Raw genomic sequence first — 22,445 nt, forward strand, 5'->3', positions numbered from 1 at the left:
GTTCAAAAGGTTATTGGCTTAGTTCTGTTTGGCCATTATAAAATTCAGTCACTTTGAAATTATTTTAAAATTTCCTGACTTTCCAATTCTCTGACTTTTTGGAACCATTTTCAGTGGCGGATTTCATGAGGTACACTAGACTATGGAAAAAATTTCCCAAACCCCAAGCAGCCCTCAAAAACATTCTTAACGGGAATATAACCTCTGGTATTTTTGTCATCCTCCAATGGTTTCGCCGTTGGCCGCTCCCTCCTATGGCTTTAAAGGTTTCGGGGCTACTTAATGGTTTACTGGCGAGGTAATCCCAATAATTGTGGGGATCTTCCATACAGATCGCGGTGGTGGTTGTATTCCCTTTAACAATAGAAAATTTTGGGGGCTTATACAAACTAACAGATAGGCATCTAGCCTACCACCTAGATCTGCCACTGACTATTTTCAAATTCCCTGACTTTTTGGAACCATTTTCCAGGTTATGTACAAACCCTGACAGTGTAAACATATCGGACATCAGCCAAACCAACTTAAGTGTTTCTTAGGGTAAAAAAAGGAAATCCTTTCAGATTTACCCAGAAAATCTCCTATGACAATAAATATCTAAAAATCTAAAACTATAATATCTAACTGCCCATTGTTAAAGCTAGGCTAGACATTAAATTTACTAATATCGCCCATAGTGTTGATATAAAGTTGCAAAGGAAAACAGTAACATCCAGCTGTCCTAAATGACAACAGTGTCAGAAACTGCAGTTACTCAAAGCAGACAGGAGGAACACCATTGATACACGTATATAAAACTGCTCTTTATAGAATTTCTTCATCAAATAGAAACCATTTCATCAATGCACAATGCAAATAAGGTGGAAAGCTTAAACCTTAGTACCTCCTGAAAATCTCCATGACTACCTTTGAGCAAAAATATATATAAAAACCAACATGGTTTTTATATATATTTTTGCTTTGAGAAAGAAACCTTGACTGTATTTCAAATTAAAATGGCCCATTTACTTGTATGGAAATAAAGCCCAATACGATTAGATAACGTAAAATTAAAACAATAGAACGACTTACTAATAATTGATATAATAAATTATGATTTTAGACTGTTGGTGTCCTCAAAAACTAGCAAGCTCTACAAAAGACTACTATGTATGCTGCCTTAAGTTCTATTTGGATGGAAAATCAGAATCCCGCCAATACAAAGAATAATTAAGTAAATGGACTAGAAATAAACGATTGGCAGGGCTACCAGCGCCAGTCTGCAAACACCGCCAATTATTTTTCCTATTGAAGTGGTTACTAGAAACGTTATATTTCACGATCCATTTCTAAAAAGAAATAAACGAATTTTTAACTTAACTTAACTCCGTAAAGAAAAATTCGAACCTCACCAAGAGTATTTTAAAAAGAATGTATTTATTTATTTTTATTAGAACCTGTAATGAATGATGCGCCATAAACTCAATAAACTGTGTTGACTCCACAAATTTTTCAGTAACAAATTAGAGCTGGGTTTTTCTGATTACTTTGCTCAGCAAACCACGTGCCAACACGGCACAGAGACTCAATTCTTTTTCTCATTCTGTCATAAACGATTGGAATAAACTTCCGCAGTCTATTGTTTCAATAAAGGTCTACCATAAATTCCGCTCCTCTGTAACTGACGATTTAATTGTCACCCCGTAGTTCCTACACCAAGCCGTTCTAACCCCTTAAATATTCTTGCCTCTTTGTACGGTATGTAAATTTTTTTGTGTTATTTTTTTCTCCTTTTTGTATATACATGTATATCCCATCCTGTTCTTGGTATATTTCTGCGTCATATACAACTGCATAGAATGGGGCTTTTGGAATCTGAGCTATTGTTTCTTCGGGAGAGGGCAGCAACTAGTGTTCACGTTTAAGGCATTTGTTCAGTTCGGACTTCGGAGGGGTCTAAACAAATACGGACTCCCCCTTTAGGCTTGGCAGTGATGACCATGAGGTGTAGCCAATCAGTTGGTTCAGTAATCTTGCGAATGACACCCATTTCTTCCATTCGGATGAGCTCAATGCAACAGGCCTCTTTGAGTGCAGCGGGGATACGGCGGGGTGCGTGAATTTTAGGAACTGCATGATCCTGTAACGGCAACGTTAACAGGCCCTGTAATGATCCCAGACCTTCAAAAACATCCGAGAATTCAGACAATATGCTTTGAGTTTCCTGCGAGACCTGGTGATGGAGAGCGACGGTGTCAAGTGACTAGAGCCTTTGAATCAGCTGGAGGCGTACGGAAGTGACCGACCCCAGGATTGGAGGACCTGAGGTGCGGATTACATGAAACTTGACGTCATATGTTTGACCTCGATACTCAACATCCACTACGGTGGTTCCTATTATATAGAGTGATTCACCCGGGTAGGTGTGAACCCGTGTGCTAGTTTCTTCAATGTGAAATTTATCGTTGAAATGCAGTTGAGTGAGCAGATATTCAGGCAACACATCAACTTGAGAGCCCGCATCAATTTTAAAATCAACGGGAACCGTGCGGATCCGTAAGTTGGCAACATAGAAATCTCATAGGTAACTAGAATGCTGCCATGTAACTGGCAAATGGGCCAAACGCCGTGGCAGACGATAGCCAGATCTCAGCCAATCAGAGCTCAAAGAGTGGTTCTGCCAAGAATTTAATGTCACCAGAGAGAATGACGTCACCTATCTCCCGCTATAGTAGCGGATCCAAGGAGATCCTTGGCGGAACCACTCTACAGCCTCTCATTGGCTGAAGGTTCAAGGCGAACTGGCGTCAAGCTCGGCCGTAGGCGGCAGCATTCTAGTTACCTATGAGATTTCTATGGTTGGCAAGCCAGTCTTTAGTCTTGGGCAAGGCGCCTATCTGAGAGGCCGCCCGTAGCATGCCCAAAAAAGGTCACCCTCATCCAGTGTTTAGGAGCCAACGGAGGCGTATGAACTGGAGCGTTGGCCGACGACAGGAGGCAAGTATTGGATGGGGTTCAACTGGTGTACTGAGGATGCCATGTTGGGTGCATGAGTGATGTAAGAGCCTCGGGAGGGGCTGATGGTCTGGAAGAAGGACCCCATTCAGGAGTGTACCTATTCGGAGGTGCATTGTGTCGACTACCCCAATCCATAATTTGGGGCGAACCTTGCGTAAGTTGACACAGCTGTTGGATTGTGGGGCATTGACGTGCGAAAAATCTGAAGCCACGGCATGTGTGACACTGTTTTCCAACCGCCGGGCACACGGGTTGAGCTGGTGAACCTCCACACTGAGAACTTAGTGCCCCTGGCAAACGTTGTCCTGCCTGGTTAGGTTGATAGTGAGAGAGTATACTGGTTGAACTGATAATTAGGGGTGTACTGTCGTTTGGCATAATACGAGCGGAATTGGTGCTGCCTAGGATGGTAGCAATCACTGTGATAACGAGACTGAGGTGAGCTAAATATTTTGTGGCCCCTAAGAATTTTGTGGCCCTTACCATTTTAGTTACCCCTTATAATTTGGTGGCAGCTGTGGCTTGCCCTCCAATTTGTCTCTTATAGCTTCTACATATTTAAAAATTTGAAAATTTAACTCAAAGTATAAATTGCACTCTTCTCTTTTTTTACTAAACTCGTCAACAACCAACAAAGGATTGTCTCTTAACCTATTAGATAAATCTCTATTTATAGAAAGCAAAACTAAATTTGTTAATCGATTTTCAGACATTGTTGTTCTTAAAAATGATTCCAGTCTATTAAGTGTACTAAAACTACGCTCTGAAATAGTATTAGCAACAGGTATGCATAATACAATTTGGAAATATTTTACGAGATCTGGGAATGCCTGCTCGTATGTCAATAAATATTTATAGCAATCGGAAACATTTTGCAAATTTTGAGGTTTAAGATATTCATTGGTTTCAAGCTGCGTTTGCAAACTTTCTGTGTTTATGTTTTCACCGCTTTTGGTACTAAATAACATTTTAGCAACGTTGACCTGATTTTTCAGAGACTCCATTTCAAAATTAAATCTTTTGTAGTTTGGACAAAACGCAGTAATTTTTTCAACGTTGAAAAACTCGCTCGAATTTGGGTCTGATGCGCAAAGTTCTTCATAAATAGAACAATTTTCTAACAATCTTTTTTTCATTTCTAATACGAATCTATCTAAAATTTCAAAATAACCCAGCAAACACAAGTGGTCCCTGGGACGTCCTACGAATGTCTCAAAGTGCATTATACGTCCAAGTCCAAACGGATATCCAGACAATGTCGTTGGGACGTGACAAAAATAATATATTTTAGAATTAATATCTAAAGTACATCCAAAATATCGCTTACCAATTTGGACATCTCCTGGATGTCCTTTACAGATCCAAAATATTTAGCGATATTTTGGATCTGTAAAGGACATCCAGGAGATGTCGAAATTGGTAAGCGATATTTTGGATCTTTAATGGGCATCCTGGATGTACATTTTTAGATCTAAAATATCGCTAAACATTTGGGACATCTCCTGGATGTCCATTATAGATCCAAAATATCGCTAAACATTTGGGACATTTCCTGGATGCCCTTTACAGATCCCAAATATCCTGGATGTACATTTTTAGATTCAAAATATCGCTAAACATTTGGGACATCTCCTGGATGCCCTTTACAGATCCAAAATATCGCTAAACATTTGGGACATATCCTGGATTTTACATTTTTAGATTCAAAATATCGCTAAACATTTGGGACATCTCCCGGATGTCCATTATAAATCAAAGATATTCCTAAACATTTCGGACATATCCTGGATGTACATTCTTAGATCTAAAATATCGATTAATTTGATGGAGAACATCCACTAGATGTCCAGAATGCCGGATTTCATGGAACTGTGAATGACGTCTATGTCCAAGAGCTGTACATTTGTAAATGTCAGGACTGACATTTACAAATTATTAATTAACACTTTAAATTAATGTGCGCCACAACTTTAGTTTTGGTTTAGATTACTTTTTAAATTATTTAAGCCCGATTACTGGTAGCGCTTACGTCGATCGTCTTCCGGAAAATTAAGAAGAAAACGATCACATTTGGTCGGCCTAATTCTTTTTATTACTAGCAGTTAACACCGCGCGCGCCTGCTAGAAGGAGCTCAGATGTATGAGGTATGGTTCGACGTATATATTTTCTTTTCGCGGCAATTTCTTTTATTTGAATGCATGTAGTGTTTAAAAGGATAAATTCTACCGTAGAACGTACACTTCACGTCCTGTGAATGTCTCAAAGTCACCATTATATGTCCAAGCCACAAATGAATATCCTTAAAATGTCATTGGGATGTGACAAAAATAATACATTTAAAGTTATATTCATATTACATACAAAATATCGCTAACAAATTAGGACATCTCCTGGATGTCCATTTTAGATCTAAATATCGGTGAATTTGATGGACGTTAGGACAACATCCTTTTATGTCCAAAATGCCGGATTACATCGAAATGTGAATGACGTATGTAGGATGTCCAGGAGATGTAAGTTTTGAAATGTCAGGATTTACATTTGCACGCGTATGCAAATTAATAATTAATTCTAAATTAATGTGCAACGCCAATTTAATTTTGGTTTAGATGACTTTTAAAATAAATATTTATTAAAAATATTATGTTACAATAATTCAAGCAGCTGGGACAGATTATTGCTACTAGCCCTTACGTCTTCTACCGAAAATTAAAGAAGAAAATGATCCCCTTTGTACAGCCCTCTTGTAATAGTAACAAAGTCGATACGTTGTCTGCTTAGCTCTGCTAGAAGGAGTCAACGGTTAAGTGACATCGTGCCTCGTGGTTCTACATCATTTCTTTTTGCGGGAATTTCTATTATTTGAAAGCATATTGTTAATAATTAAACATTTATTAAGTGTGGATCTAAGGTAGAAGGTGTTCTTCACGACATATTACGTAAATCCAAATAATGTAATTTAAATTAATTATTATTTTGCTACTTCCAACCGCATTGTAGATTTCGCGCTGTTATTCCATTTTATTCCCTATCGGCGGAAATTAGGCTTAATCATGGGCCGATGGAGAAACGGGGAAAAAACGCATCTGTTGTCTGCTATAACTCAGGAAAGTCGAGAAACTGGTTTGTTGTTGCGTATTTTTAAGTCATTGTGCTATTTTTCAGAGAAAAATATTTGTCAAATGCTTGAGATATATTTAAAAAGATAATTGAAACCTATAAAAAAAACTTTGAAACCATATCTAACTGCTCAATAGATATTTTGAAGTAATTATCAGGCACGTAGGAACGTTTTGGATTAAGGGGGGTACAAAATTGAATGTTGAATTAGGCACCCCATTCATCGACAGGTTTTTAGCACCCCTTTCAAAACAATTTGGCGCCCCTTCACAATTTCAAGGGGGGGGTAGAAAAATTTCGATTATTTAATGGCTTTTTTCTTACTTTGAAGGTTTAAATTACCTTTTTAAATACCTCAAGAACTTGACAGTTTATTTTTCTCATGAAATATCATCATAACTTGAAAATCCGCGCAAACGAGTCTCCCTAAGTTCCACAGACGACAGATGCGTTTTTTCCGCGGGTTGGCTATCCCTGTCTTAAAATAATGCGATTATATAGGAAGATCAACACAAAAACCCTTATAATAACAATTTAATACTTTAAATATTATTTTTATCTACACATTTAATATTGCGTCAATATTTGCCTTAAAGGGGTTTTAAATTCTAGAATTTAGTGTTATAATTTTTGTATTAAACAATTATATTCTATAACAGATATGCCCAGAGGCTTCTTTAGCTATTAGGCGAAGAACGAGCGCGCCTATGTGCACCTCGTTATGAGGGGCGCTTCAGATTTCAATATATCCCATGAATTGCTAGTTAGAGACGAGGGGCTGACAAATGTTTTCGGGCCGGAAATGGGCGGGTTTTTAAAGTTGCATATTGGGTGGGCTTGGGTTTGGACAGAGGTGGGCAAAAATGTTGAGCAGCTTTGCAAAGCGAGCGATCAGATATTTTTACCTTAATCATTCAAGTGCGCCAGAGCTTACCGCAGGCGATAAAATGTTATCTCTCTTCAACTGAGCAAGCTCAAGGCGAGCGCAGAATTTTCTTTTCAGCGGCTGAATGTTCACGACGCGGTGAGCGAGATCAGCCGATCGACGGGCTAGCCTGCTCACTTTTAAGCGATACTCCCTCTAGCGGCGTCGCGGTTTGTTCAGTTGAAAGCGCTTACGGCGGGTCGAGAAAAATCTACCCGATAGATTCAATTGGACGTTCAATTTTGAAAGCTAGTAGAGCGCGGATTTGATCACGTTGAGCAATGGGCTGGTTTTTTCTTCAAAAACCGCTCACCGGGCGGCGAACCTATATTGAAAATATTTTATTTTTCTCATCGATTTGTCCATTCTTTTTTAATCAATTTCGACTCGAATAATTATTTTCACAACGATTTGTATACTCTAACATTAAAAAAACCATTTTATATAAATGTAGGATATAGATACATTACTGTTACATTTATATTTTTAATATTCCTCGCTGTATAGTGATTAGCTACAGAGGTATCATAAGTAACATAGCCAATAAGTATGACACTTTCTAAAATGTTAATACGAATTTCCCTTACAGAACCTTGTGTAGTAATAGTACATTTGAATAACAAACAGAAGTGGGTGGTACTAGGCGGTATATACGAACAAATAAATTAATAATAAATAATAAATAGGCCTAATAAATAATAAATAATAAATTAATAATTAATAATATATAATAAATTAATAATATATAATAAATTAATAATTAATAATATATAATAAATTAATAATTAATAATATATAATAAATAATAAATAATAAATTATAATTAATAATTAATATATATAATTAATAATATATAATATTATCTCGCCATGATAGCACCAAAGACTTGGGTGCAGTGGCGCCGATCCCATGGGGGCAGCGGGGCCGAAGCCCCCATTGGGAAAAATCTATGGGGGCTTTGCCCCCATTGGTAAAACCGCCGATGTTAAAGGCCGTTTTCTTTTAAGCATCCGTATCAAGAAAGTGTTGCCAGCAGCCTCATTCCAAGTTTATTAGTGAGCTTCGGCCCCCATTGGGGAAAAAAGCGATCGGCGCAACTGCTTGGGTGTTATATTTGACAAAGGCCTGTATTTTCATAGTCAAAATGTCAAATTCATAAAACATTAGGTTCCTGTAAACGCTTGTTGGGAGTAATACTCAAACACGCGAGAAATATAAGATCTTCTCGTCATTTCGTTTTATTATTTCAGGCCCTTGTGCGCTCAAGAGCGATGTTTGGTTCCTTAGTTTCAGGCGACGTAGTCTAGATTATCTTTGATTAGGCCCACGTTCAAGTGTTGCCAGATCACTAAGTAGTCCATACCATAGAAATCGGAATTTTTAATCGGCGGGTGCGGCAAAATTTCAAAATTAATTCTAGTTAGTTATTCCGATTTCTATGGTCAAAAGTAAGTTCCTGTTGGTATGATTATATCATTTATCTTATAACCATAAAAACTTTTACAAAATTAAAATTTGCAATATAATAATGAATCACACAAATTAATTAGAATTTGATTTTAATACATTTTTAATAAAAAAACTAAGGAAAATTTAACTTTTTGAATATTTAACATGTTCTACTTCATCTTATCAACTGTATTATATACGAGTTAGATTTTTAACTATTTGTATACTGATGTATACAAATAGTTAAAAATCATTCATTATTATATTGCAAATTTTAATTTTGTAAGTTTAAATGTTTATAATATAAATGATATAAACATTCCGACGGGAACTTACTTTCGATTTTAGTTTAACCGTCAAACTGCGCCTGAGCGGCCTTTGTGGAAAAATAGGGGATATTATTATCTTTGCCAAGGTACTTTTCTGTACTCTATAGTAAGTTGCATGCAGACAGTGTCAAGCTGTCAACACAAATAAAGTAAATTTTTAACTTAAGAAACACAAAATATAATTTTAAAGGGTTATTGGTTTTTAAAAAATAAAACAATCATTTGTTTTTCAAGTTTATAGTTTTTTTTTACATTTATGTATACAAAAACAATGAAGTTTTATTAACAAATATTCCATTTATACTCTTTTTTATATATATTTATAACTACAAAAACATTGAATTTGGGGAAATTAGTAAGTTTGCGTCGTGTAAAACGCGAAACAATTTTTGGTTGCAGCTCGGAGGCGGTCGTCATCAAAAATGATTCTCAGTCTAAAATAGAGATAAATCTGATTAGGTTTAATTATTCGCCGTCTATTAAATTTTACATTGGCAACTTACTTTAGGCGCGCTACAGAAACCGATATTCCCGGTAAGTGAGCAGCTGAGCTATGTGCTCCAACGAGATATTACTCCGCCGATATCTCATGATGGCACCAGCGACAGAAAACATCCTTTCGACATCGGCGGAGCATGCCGGGATGGAAATAACGCGCCGGACCAAATTAGCGAGAGTGGGAAAACGTCTTTCATTGGTTGCCCAGTAATCTAAAAGACTAACGTCCTCCTGTTCGCAAATGTTTTCTGCCAGGTAGGTTTTCAATTCTTTCTCATATTGAGTGGTTGTCTTTTGTGGAGGATTTATGGGGGCCATTAAGTGGGGAAAACGGACGGAAGGTTTTGACTTTTCGTTTTTCTTGGGATTTTCCGCCGTGGTTATACTAATTATCTTTAAGAACTCCAAAATAGTTTCGGTTGCCGTCTTGATATTCGGAGTTTGAAAATTAATTAAATCGCCTTCTATTTCCGGCAGGTCTTGCGGATCAAAATTGAAGGCCGGGTCGCTGTAGATTTCTATATAAAAATACGTTAGTTCCGGATTATACCATTAAGACAACAGTTTAACGAACCTTGAAACAGAGTTGTTTTTTGCCAAGGGTCCAGGATGGCAGCGGCTATATACTCCGAGTCTTTAATTTCTTCTTTAAATCGGCTGGACATATTTGAAAGTAAATTTGATTGAAATTTTCTTAACGATGGTATTTCGAGGGCTTTAATTTGGGTGAAAATGGTCATTAGCTGACCAATGACCAAATGAGAAGTCGGCCCGTTGATTTGGAAGGCTTCTGTTGCAATCTTAATTGGCTTCAGTAATGAAAGAATGTCCATCATTATCTTGCAATCGCCAACGCACGGAACTTCAAGGTCGTTGGGGCATTGCTTAGCTTCTCTCGCGTCCAAAATGGTATCACGGAAGATAAGTCACTTTTCTATTCGTTGGTTGAAGGAAGCGTGTTTTACGTTCACAACGAACGACTATCTCTCATGTAGTCTAAGTAATTTATTAAATGCGCCCATTGCCGATATATTTTATGCTTTGCTAGTTTTTAGTATGATTACCGCATGCATTTTATTTAAATAACACATTAAGTAATTCATTGCCATTTATTCGAGAAATATACACAATTTTGGGTTTTTACATAAGCTTACTCACTATCTTCGTAAATAGAGACGTTAGAAACATTCTCTCAAAATGTCAAAAAGTGCATGAACTTATTTTTTCAAGTTGGTTTTGTTATCTCATTCTATCAATTTGATAAATACAATTGATTTTTATCACATTTAAGATTTTTTCATCAATAAAATCCATTTTTATTTATTTTGTATCAAATCATTTGCATTTTTACCCATTTTCATCAAATTGAAAAAAATTGATAAAATTTTGATAAATCTTTTTTTTTTCATCAATTTTAATCAATTTTTTCTAGATTTTGCATTTGAAAATGTTTTAATTTTTTCGAAATTTTCAAAATCCCATGTTTTTTTCGGTGAGGAATTTTCCATTTTGTGTTGTCAAAAACATTTTCGGTTACCATGGCCAAACTAATGCCCGTTGAAACTTTTCCTTTTGGGAATTTTCATGATTCATTAAGGCCTACTTAACCCCCGAATTTGAATCAAATCGGTGTGTTACACCTCGGTAGTCTCCTTGTTCGTGAAAAAGGAGAAACTCTTCCTTTTTTTCGCTTTCCGTTGGCGAAAAAATTGCGAAAACGCTTTTAGATCGCAAATCCGGAATAATAAACAATAATCGTCAATTCAGCAACATTTCGAGTTAGTAGTAAATTCAGGTATAAATTAATTCTAATTATACACCTCAGTGGCGTAACCAGGGGGCACAGGGGCATGTGCTCCCCCGAAACGAATGGTTGTATAATATTAGATTTATACTTTATAAAAACCATGACAGAATGTAGTATCTAAAAAAAATATTGTTTAATGATGGGCCTATTTATTAAACCTATTAAAAGCGCAATTTACACGTTTACGCTATGGAACGATTATCTTATTTTTGCTTAGGCAAAACAAAATGTCATTTACAATTCAATGAAAACGATTTTCTGGGTTTTCGCGGTTTTGATTTCTGTGTGGTAGAGGTTTTGTTGAGTTGGAACCCCGAAGAAGACAGATTGTCTACGCACCCGCGCCCCCCGACCTCGAAGAGTGGACCCATTCGCGGGGCATATGTAGTGTATACGCGGCCGAAACACACAAAAAAATCTAATACTTTCCTTCCTCCCTCTTTCTTTGGTCGAAATTAACGCGACGACTCCATGTCTGGACAACACCTGAGTGGTAGATACCAAGCGATTTGTTCCCTGCGGGGGATGTGGATTAGGGTTTGGCCCGTTTGGCCTAAACCCTAATCCACATTTCCAAACCGTCTGGGGTATATATAGGTATACACTACACGTTATTTTGTCACATTTTACTTCCCTATTTTTGAGAAATCCGCAATTTCTACTATTAGAAATTATCGCATTTAATTGTTTTGTTAACGTATTTCACATTATATTTCAATTTTTATATATTTTATTTTATAATTTAATTAAAAGGGCAAGTAATACACGTCTGCTCGGCCGGTTGAGAAAAATGTGTTAATGGTTTAAATGCGAAACAATTGACGATAAATTAACATTAGTTAATTTTCATTTTCCTTGGAACTTGGTGAATACTTTCTAATGACTTATGAAGTTTCACGAGGGAACCTTATCGAAGTAGGTTGCCTCCCCGTACTCCGTTTGGCATATGTCAGTCATAACTTTGACTTCGTATAATAATTTCTACGAATAATTTCTAGGCCTAAATTACACGCTTCAAAGACATTACACTTCTTTTTCAAAATTCTGCACAGGCAACGAACGAGCGATGACTTAACTAATTATTCACCAAATTAGATGGTTTAGTAAAAGAGTATAAACTTAAAATTATCATTGTTATTTATTTAAATGTAAATTCTTTAAAATTAGAGGTTGCATTTCTTAAATTCATAATTAAATTTGTATAATAATTGTAGTATTTGGTTAGCAATTGCACTTGCGAGTGCAATACTTTTGTTGACAGCTTGACAAAAAACTCGAGAAAAGTACATTGGCACTTTTCACAATAGGAAAAAACCAGTTTTTTTACTGACCTGTTGCGTCCAGCCGTGGCAACAGGGTCCCACACGCGGACAGCGACGACATTTAATTTAACTTTATTTTTATTAAGGTCACTCTGGCCTATAGGATTTTATTTAGTAAAACCATATAGATTGAATTAATTCCATCTTTGCATTACAAATTTTCAATCACATTGTAGAGTTGTATATTGTTACGTAAATAGTCGCTTAAATTTGTCATTTTTTCTAGTACATTTGAAATTGTGAGCTTGGTTTCGGTTCAATCGGAACAATAAAGAACAAGTGAAACAACCATAGCGTTATTGGGACCAGGGGAGGGCTAACAATCCAAAAATAATCTCGCGCGGTTTAAAGAGAACTTCTTGAAAATTACCCAATGGGCTGAAGAGGGTATCCTTTTCTTGGATTATTATTATTATTATTATTATTATAACTAACTTTTATATATACCACCATATGTAACGTAATAAAAATTCTTGATTATTATTAAAAAAACATAACTGAACTGATTTCCAGAGTTATTGCCTAATCCAGGTTTCTTTCAAGTTTCAACACCGAAACCCCTAGTGCCTAAAATATGTCAAGGCCGAAATATATATTACAAGGAATTATATTATTAACTAATTTGTACAAAAATGCAAGTTCCACTTGCTTACGAGAATCGTACAATGTGTTTTTTAAAAAGAAGAAATAAAGATTGTCGATAAATTTTCTTTGAATTTATTCAATTTTTAACAAAAGGTAGTCGCTATAACGGTTGTAGCGACTACCTTAGTAGTACAACCACCCCAAACTAAGGAACCAAACATCGCTCTTGAGCGCACAAGGGCCTGAAATAATAAAACAAAATGACGAGAAGATCTTATATTTCTCGCGTGTTTGAGTATTACTCCCAACAAGCGTTTACAGGAACCTAATGTTTTATGAATTTGACATTTTGACTATGAAAATACAGGCCTTTGTCAAATATAACACCCAAGTCTTTGGTGCAGGTGCTATCGTGTCGAGATAATATTATATATTATTAATTATATATATTAATTATTATTTATTTATTATTTATTTTATATTATTAATTATTAACTTATTATTTATTATTTATTAGGCCTATTTATTATTTATTATTTATGAGGCCTATTTATTATTTATTATTTATTAGGCCTATTTATTATTTATTATTTATGAGGCCTATTTATTATTTATTATTTATTAGGCCTATTTATTATTTATTATTTATGAGGCCTATTTATTATTTATTATTTATTAGGCCTATTTATTATTTATTATTAATTTATTTGTTCGTATATACCGCCTAGTACCACCCACTTCTGTTTGTTATTCAAATGTACTATTACTACACAAGGTTCTGTAAGGGAAATTCGTATTAACATTTTAGAAAGTGTCATACTTATTGGTTATGTTACTTATGATACCTCTGTAGCTAATCACTATACAGCGAGGAATCTATAACCGCTTATATTTATATAAAATGTTTTTTTTTAATGTTAGAGTATACAAATCGTTGTGAAAATAACTCTGAAAATAATTATTCGAGTCGAAATTGATTAAAAAAAGAATGGACAAATCGATGAGAAAAATAAAATATTTTCAATATAGGTTCGCCGCCCGGTGAGCGATTTTTGAAGAAAAAACCAGCCCATTGCTCAACGTGATCAAATCCGCGCTCTACTAGCTTTCAAAATTGAACGTCCAATTGAATCTATCGGGTAGATTTTTCTCGACCCGCCGTAAGCGCTTTCAACTGAACAAACCGCGACGCCGCTAGAGGGAGTATCGCTTAAAAGTGAGCAGGCTAGCCCGTCGATCGGCTGATCTCGCTCACCGCGTCGTGAACATTCAGCCGCTGAAAAGAAAATTCGGCGCTCGCCTTGAGCTTGCTCAGTTTGTCTCTCTTTCTGAATAGATCAGCTGAACTTAGAATTTGAAGTGCTCACTCATTCCGAGACTATTTTCAAATTCGAGCGCTCGCAATTTTTGCCCACCTCTGGGTTTGGACCGGTTTTAACTATGTCGGGCTTGGGCATTTGTCTGTAAAAACCCATTACCCAATAGGGACATGACACTGTGACGTTGCAACACGTCACCTATGTTTTTTCCTACATATTTAGGTATACAGTTTTCATCCATTTGATATCCATTGGACGTCCTTTTCCAGGTCCAGTAGACGTCTCAGGCATATCCATTGGACGTCCAGGTCCAGTGGACGTCTCAGGCATATCCATTGGACGTCCAGGTCCAGTGGACGTCTCAGGCATATCCATTGGACGTCCAGGTCCAGTGGACGTCTCAGGCATATCCATTGGACGTCCAGGTCCAGTGGACGTCTCAGGCATATCCATTGAACGTCCTTAAGTACATATTTGGGTACAGTTTTCATCCATTTGATATCCATTGGACGTCCTTTTCCAGGTCCAGTGGACGTCTCAGGCATATCCATTGGACGTCCTTAAGTACTTATTTAGGTACAGTTTTCATCCATTTGATATCCATTGGACGTCCTTTTCCAGATCCAGTGGACGTCTCAGGCATATCCATTGAACGTCCTTAAGTACATATTTGGGTACAGTTTTCATCCATTTGATATCCATTGGACGTCCTTTTCCAGGTCCAGTGGACGTCTCAGGAATATCCATTGGACGTCCTTAAGTACATATTTAGGTACAGTTTTCATCCATTTGATATCCATTGGGCGTCCTTTTCCAGGTCCAGTGGACGTCTCAGGCATATCCATTGGACGTCCTTAAGTACATATTTGGGTACAGTTTTCATCCATTTGATATCCATTGGACGTCCTTTTCCAGGTCCAGTGGACATCTCAGGCATATCCATTGGACGTCCTTAAGCATACCTTAATATGTACAGATTTCATCCATTTGGTATCCACTGGACGTCTTTTACCAGGGTAGGTGGACGTCTCACGGACGTAGAAACCTGGGACATTTGGATGGTTTTAGTACGTCCCTTGGGCGTAATCTGCAGGTTTTTGGATATAATACGGATATCCAAAATGTCCAAACTGGATATCTAGTGGATATCCGTGGGACTAACTTGGGTTTGCTGGGTATGCTATCTACTTTTTTCTTTAAGTCAGGTGAAATGCGCTTTAACAATTCTAGGATTTCAATGAAATTTCCACGATTTTGCTGATCGTCGTTCTCTCGATGCCCTCTTAACGCGATATCCTGTTGAGCGTATGTTAAAACAATTTGCACATGGGCAGATAAAACTTCTCTGTTTCGAATAGTATCTAAACGGTGTTGCTTATTTATCTGTGAAGTTATAGCTCGTCGTTTCTTAGACAGTAAAAAATGTATGTACTTCGTTTCCGCTAATTGGTGGGTCGATCTCTCGGAAGTAAAATGTTCGTGAAATTTCTCATTCATATTTTTCCAATTTTTAAAACCAGTTGTGAAATATGTTTTTTTACCACTGCTTGGAAAATGACGGCAGCAAAAACAGTATACTATGTCATTTTCTACATAATATTCCAAAAAGGGATATTTTACATAATAAATACTATTGAAACTTCGTTTTTGACCCCTAATAATCGTTTGGGGAAATGATAAGAGCCTTGGTTGGAGTGGAGAATCCATGTCGATACTAATGTCAGGAATAATTTGAGTTGCATTTAAATCAGATAGAGCAGGAGTTAAATGGTGCACGATACTGCTATTCTCATGGAGTTCTCGGGAATTCCTGGAAGCGACAAATGAAAGTGCAATGTCATTTGAATTGTTTGATTCACTTTCACTAGGAGCTCCTATTAAGATATTATCAATAACTGATTCTTCAATGCCTTCTACAACTTTATCGAAAACATTTTGACTCGTTTGCAACATAGAATGTTTATATATAACATCGTTCGATTTATTAGTTGAAAGATTACTTTCAACATGAACCCCTATAGCGTCCTTCAATAAGCTTATTTTATTGTCAGTTTTATTTTGTTTTGGTTCGGATTCTAGCGATTTGTTTTCGTTGTGGGAAAGTTGATTTTTTAAAGATTCAGTAGTGGTTGGTAAGTCAAGTTTGTTCGCAATTGCATTTAATTGAGTTTGTTCTAAGACTGGAATTGATGTTTTGAAGTACTTATTTAGAGCCCCTTTTTGAGAATTTAAAAATTCTTGACTGGCTTTTCGCGACTTTGGCTTCCGGACGGAAATTTTCTCCCACTCATTTCTACAAATTTTTTTTTAATTTGTCAATACTTAAATAGTTAAATTTACCGGATATAATTATCTAAAATGTATCTCTAAAATCCTTCTAATTCTCGAGGAATATTTATCTTAGTAAATAATAAGACTAAGTTTCTAAGATATTAGAAAAATAACTAATAATAGTAATTTGCCTTGACAAAGGCGGTTTGGAAAATATATATCTACTAATAGTTAGCTAGCCCTGAAAAATGCTTTTTGGAAAAATTAACTATTAATAGTTAATTAGCCTTTAAAAGGCTGTTGAAATAATTTGAAATAAAATCAAACTATCAACTAGTCATTTAGCTAAGTGTTTATATTTTAAACAAGCGCATTAGGGCTTCTTTAAACCTCGAGGAGGTAGAAGTCCGCTCTTGCTAAAATATTAGAACAGAAAAGACTAAACTACTTATAATTCGAGAAAGACTTTCAAAACATATATCTACTAATAGTTAGCTAGCCTTGAAAAAGGCTGTTTGGAAAAATTAATTATTAATAGTTAATTAGCCTTTAAAAGGCTGTTGAAATAATTTGAAATAAAATTAAACTATCAACTAGTCATTTAGCTAAGTGTTTATATTTTAAACAAGCGCATTAGGGCTTCTTTAAACCTCGAGGAGGTAGAAGTCCTCTCTTGCCAAAATAATAGAACAGAAAGACTAAAGACTTAAAATTCGAGGAAGACTTTCAAAATAGACCTGACTCGTTCTGGAGCTCAAGACGCAATGGAAATAAATGTTTTAAAAAAAAAGCAGCTTAGCGGTCGAGCCTGGCATTGACCATATTTCGCAAAAGTGGTGAAATCGAAAAACCGCAGAATTTTCCAGGAAGCGAGAAGAGCAAGGTCGTTTTATTGTTGTGGCTATCGTCGCGTTTACTGGACCCCCTTCTGAGCTTGTATCCGAGCGTCGGATTCCGAGCATTGACGTGCATGCCCGCTGGGGTATTTCCCGAAATTCCCTCAAGCCCCTTTCTTTTCTTTCAATTGTTCATTAAACTTTCTCTCCATTTCCGCTCACTTCGCCTCCCGAATCTATCTGTTTATGGTCTACTATCTTTTTGAGTAAACGAATTGATTTTTAAAGATTTTTCCCCCCGAAAAACTTTACTTGGCAATAAAAACATCAAGAAATTTCTAATATGTGGCCTCTTAAATATAAATATGTGGCCCCTCTCAGAAATGCAGGGGGGCTAAAGCCCACTTCAGCCCACCCTTAGCACCGCTACTGCCTATTAAGTATTAACTACAAACGAATTGTCGTTCAATAAAACGTTTTAAAGTAATATTTGCATTTTATTTATAAAATAAACCTTTAATTAGAATCAGGATAGTTATTTACATAATTTTTATGAAAGTCTTATGCATATTATAGTAACGTATTACCTAGCTTAAATTTATAAATTAAAAACTGCAATATTAATGATATTAAATTTCAAATTACTGAAGTTTCCTTTTTAAACCTATTGAAATTTGCGCCAGTTTTCGGGCACAGGCTATTTAAATTACTCAGTTGTGCGTCCAGTTATTTCAAAAGCATTAACGACCATAACTTAAATATTGAGAAAACCCGCGAAATTCAAACTTTCTTTGCTTTAAGATACCCTAACTTACTTCTTTCAAGTTTATATAGTAGACTTGGATTTTTCAACTCAAATTATATTCTGGTACTAAACAATTTACAGGCAAAACGATATTTCAGAAATATCATTAAAATCATGTCTTAAAATGCGTTTTGATTTGACTTTTAAAGAAAATAAACACATTAATGCGTTTTTGGTTTGAAAATAATGCAAAAACCTAAAATAATGCGTTTTGCAACAAGTCATTTCTCTAAGAACAAAAATTTTAAATTCGAAAATTAGTTCAAAATTGAATTTAACGTATAAAATAAGGAGAAATAAAACCAAAATCTGTAAATCGAAAATTTGGTCGTTAATACTTTTGTGCTTTGCACGGAAGTGTTACCCTTGCTGAAGCATAGACTTTCATACCTCCCTTAGCGTAGCTATATAGAATCTCTGCTATAACGAGCGTGGCGTGGAACTTATACAGTTTTTTAAATTGGATACAATGCAAAATCTATTCTAAAAATAATATTCCACGAGGAGCGCTCAACTCATAGAGATATCTTTTGCTTGTAGGTTAACATAGAAACTTCAACAAAAATGAGTTGGGCACTATAGCGCGAAATCAAAGTTGCTCGTGACTGAAGCGTCTAATCCTAAAGGCTATTTGTATTCTGTTCTTGGTTTTTTCGAAATTTGGGTATCCAACCGCCACGAAACAATCCATGCCGGGAGTAGTGGCGTACTCACGTAATGGGAGAGTTTCGTTTGGCCAACTGCTCATTTGAACGACTGCTCATTTGGCGGTTGAACGATGCTAGGTGCGTTTGGCTAGGTTCTGTCCTCCAGGTCACGTTTTAGAAGGCCCAGCTTGGTTATAAAGAACAAGGCTGGGGGAAGGGGGGGGGCGCCAATACTTAGAATGCATTGCCCGTTCTATAAGTCAACCTAACACTAAAGACATAGTATAGTACAGGCTATAGTATAACAGTCGGTCAAATGAGCCGTTCATCGGTCCAACTGAGAAATCGCCCAAATTAGCAGTCGTTCAAATAAGCAGTTGGCCCAATGAGCAGTCAGCCCGGAGCAGTCGGCCAAATGACTAGTCGACCAAATGAGTAGTCGGCCAAATGAGCAGTCGGTCAAATGGGTTGCTCCTTTGGCTAAGCCGAATTTCGGCTAAATGGGTAGTCGGCCATATGATCTGCTCATTTGGCCGACTGAAAAGTCGACCAAATGAGCTATCGGGCAAATAGGTATTCGGACATATGAGCAGTCGGCCAAATGAAAAGTCGGTCAAATGAGAAGTTGGCCAAATGGGCATTTGGACATATGAGCAGTCGGCCAAATGAAAAGTCGGTCAAATGAGGAGTCGGCCAAATGCACCCCACCCCCTTTAATCGCAAGCAACTGGTAGGCAGAGTTTGTGGATGGCCGTGTGAGGACGACCACCAATCCCCCGACGGGTGGTTGGTTTACTTCCGCCACGGGTGTCCCCACCCCTGTCCCCTCGTATCCCCCCGTTGGCTTAGCCCATTACACATAGCTCGACCTGATTAATCAGTTCTTCGCCGGGTTCGCGGTTTTCTCCATAGATATAAGAAATGTATATAAAGGTCTAGATAAATTTCGGGGCGTCTAAGCCTAACATAAAATACGGAATTGATACCTAGCAGACACCGTGGAAGGCACGTGACCAAGAGCGCGAGCTCTCTTAGCATTTTAGTAGTCTTTAGACACCATCTGTTGGTGACTTTTAGTATAATTTTTAAGCACGAGACAAAGGCTCTCGCGACGATAGCACAAGCTTTCTTACCGATAGATAGCGCCTTATAAGGATAGCCTGCAGAAATAACGCCTCTCTGCTAGCTGTCTTTGAAATATTTTATCTCGACCTTTATATACGTTTCGTATATCTATCTTTTTCTCAGACTCAATCAGCCTAAAGAATATAAAGCCCCAGGAATGGAAGGATTGATATTATTGGCAGCGTGTTTTGGCTGAGATCGAAACTTCCGGCAAAGCAAATCAGAGTAACCGGAAACGGTTACCACTAGACGGAGCTACAACTTCCATCCCTGGGGCTTTTCTTATATTCTTTGATCAGCCCTTATTTCTTCCTTCTTTGAATAAGAAAAAAAAAACTGCCGCGAAACAATCCATCTTTTCAGTTTGAAAGTATTCATATTTAGTGCTTTTAATGAACATTATTATTCGTTTTACTTCTGCAAGTACGCATATACGTCCATTTTAATTCTGGTAATACTAAAATACTTAAGTTTTACTATGCAAATTAATTCCTGCATCTAATTAACTGATATAAATTTGGACATGGTGATTGCCAATGGGTTGCAGAAATTGATTAACTAACTAATCAATTTTGTAGTTTGCATGCTTGAAAAGTGCTCCAAGCCAAAATTTTATGTTGTTTCACTTGATATAAATTCCGATGTGTTACATAATCGCGGTTGGATTTTGAAACTATTTGGATTGCCAGAAGAAGTGTAGAGATTGCTAGTACAATTGATTTCGAAGTTATAAAGAAACTCTTTTTGCTCATATACATTGAAGGAGTGCATAGAGATTGCTTCAAACGCCTTCCACCTAAAATAATCAGTAATTCAGATCCAGGTATAAGTGGAATTTCTCCTGGTACTTGAAGGAACTTTTGCTGGCCTAGCTAAAGGTCATGTAAGCAGGTGGTTCCTTATAATTCATTTATAGTATTGATAGTTTGTTTATTCCATTAGTACTCTTGTGGATGGACACACTTGCTCGTATCAACTCATAAATAGAAATGTAGTGTTCTTTTTCTTCGTAAAGGGATTATTAAACTTATTAATCTCCCAAATTGAGTAACAAATCCGTGTTAAATATATTAACTTTAGGAGTTAAATTTTATATTTAAGAAAAATTAATGTTACAATATTTTCCGTCAGAAAACCTTTAATCAAAATAAATAACTCTTTAAATCTCAATTTTATTTATATTATATTATTTGTACATTTTACCATTAGTGTATAATATTGTTACACAAGTGTGACGCTTCCTATTTTTCACATGCAAAAGTTTTACTGAGAGCTTTTCACAAGACGGACTGCATTACGGGCTTCGTCGCAGTTTTGCATCCCCTTGCTAACGCGTCACATGGAACCTTTGACAGCGCCTCGCTTAGGGGAGATTTTCATCTCGTGATGACATCTCTCAGTAAAATACTCCCCCAAGTGACAATCTTATGGAACAATATTGTAGACGTATGATTATACATATATTAAATAAAAATTTGAGCGTGCAATTTCCAGGGTGCCCTTTATTTTCACTGCCATACTGTAAATTCCTATCATTACTCTATTTTTTTATATATTCTTATTTTTGGGGAGTATTTCTTACTTTTTTCTTATTTTAACTTGAACGAAACTATATATTCTTAAAAATATCTGTTATAAAAACATTTAAATTGACTACAAGTTACCTATATTTTTATTACTCAAATATGAAAATTCTTAACGTCTTCACATGTTTCTAATTAAATGATTAACTTAAAACAATAAAATGCGTTTAAATGCTGTGGTCCTATAATACCTATTGGAATATGAATGTTTTGCCTCGTTAACTGTGTTGGTTAACAAATACCAACTTAAATTATTTCCTAGACCTCTTATTTTTTGGTAAGGGGAGTTTATGATACCCGAGTTTGAACAAAATTGGTGGGTAACACCAGTCCTCGAGTACATTAATTGTTCGATTTTGATACTTTTATCCTATATGTTGAGAATATCAACTCTGTTTGAAAATTAGCCAAACTTATCAATATATTGGTATTAGTAGCAATATATTAAAAAACCAAATTTAAAATTTTAGACCAAGACCATGCTAATTAGTTGCATCCACTGTTTATGAATCAAATGTAGATTAAATTTCAATCTTGGAAATAGTCTTTTTATAGTTTTTTATTTTATTTCAGGTGTTCAATAGTTGTCATGGAGACCAGATCTAAAGAAGTCAACCTGGGTAAAGGTAAAGAAGCTGCTTCACCGCAGGAAAAACTAACTAATTCAGGAAATGGTAAAATATTATCAAGATTATCAGATTAAAATTCTTAATGTTAATTGAAGTTAACGTGGTGGGTGTAAATTTTCATACAAAACACGCTTTTATAAATCTGACGGAAGTTAGTGACCTGGTTTGTCGAAATCACATAAGGGTATGGCAAAAGA

The 22,445-nt window shown here is 36.2% G+C and overlaps 3 protein-coding genes across 3 annotated transcripts in view; 1 reads left to right on the forward strand and 2 right to left on the reverse strand.

The window, feature by feature from the left end:
- Positions 1–1,090, reverse strand: part of Mcm10 (minichromosome maintenance 10 homolog) — a 37,442-nt gene extending 36,352 nt beyond the window's left edge. The window contains exon 1 of the mRNA XM_090180370.1: positions 1,072–1,090. The gene's annotated coding sequence lies outside the window, so the exon portion shown is untranslated. The remainder of the gene's footprint in view (positions 1–1,071) is intronic.
- Positions 1,091–9,165: 8,075 nt separating this feature from the next.
- On the reverse strand, positions 9,166–10,211 carry LOC149963097 (zinc finger BED domain-containing protein 4-like). The gene is made up of 3 exons (XM_090170475.1): positions 9,894–10,211; positions 9,325–9,837; positions 9,166–9,255 (listed from the first exon to the last, which is right to left on the reverse strand). Exons 1-2 carry the CDS (start codon positions 10,153–10,155, stop codon positions 9,335–9,337), a joined length of 765 nt encoding a protein of 254 aa, XP_090026601.1. The 5' UTR covers positions 10,156–10,211; the 3' UTR covers positions 9,166–9,255; positions 9,325–9,334.
- Positions 10,212–20,369: 10,158 nt separating this feature from the next.
- The window catches only part of LOC149963098 (uncharacterized), a 37,430-nt gene continuing 35,354 nt past the window's right edge, over positions 20,370–22,445 (forward strand). Inside the window, exons 1-2 of the mRNA XM_090170476.1 lie at positions 20,370–20,487; positions 22,193–22,293. Coding sequence (XP_090026602.1) covers positions 22,209–22,293 — 85 coding nt within the window. The 5' untranslated portion in view covers positions 20,370–20,487; positions 22,193–22,208. The remainder of the gene's footprint in view (positions 20,488–22,192; positions 22,294–22,445) is intronic.

The sequence above is a fragment of the Leiobunum rupestre genome, chromosome 1 (genome assembly GCF_980474605.1).
Source record: "Leiobunum rupestre chromosome 1, qqLeiRupe1.1.hap1, whole genome shotgun sequence".
NCBI lineage: Eukaryota > Metazoa > Arthropoda > Arachnida > Opiliones > Sclerosomatidae > Leiobunum > Leiobunum rupestre.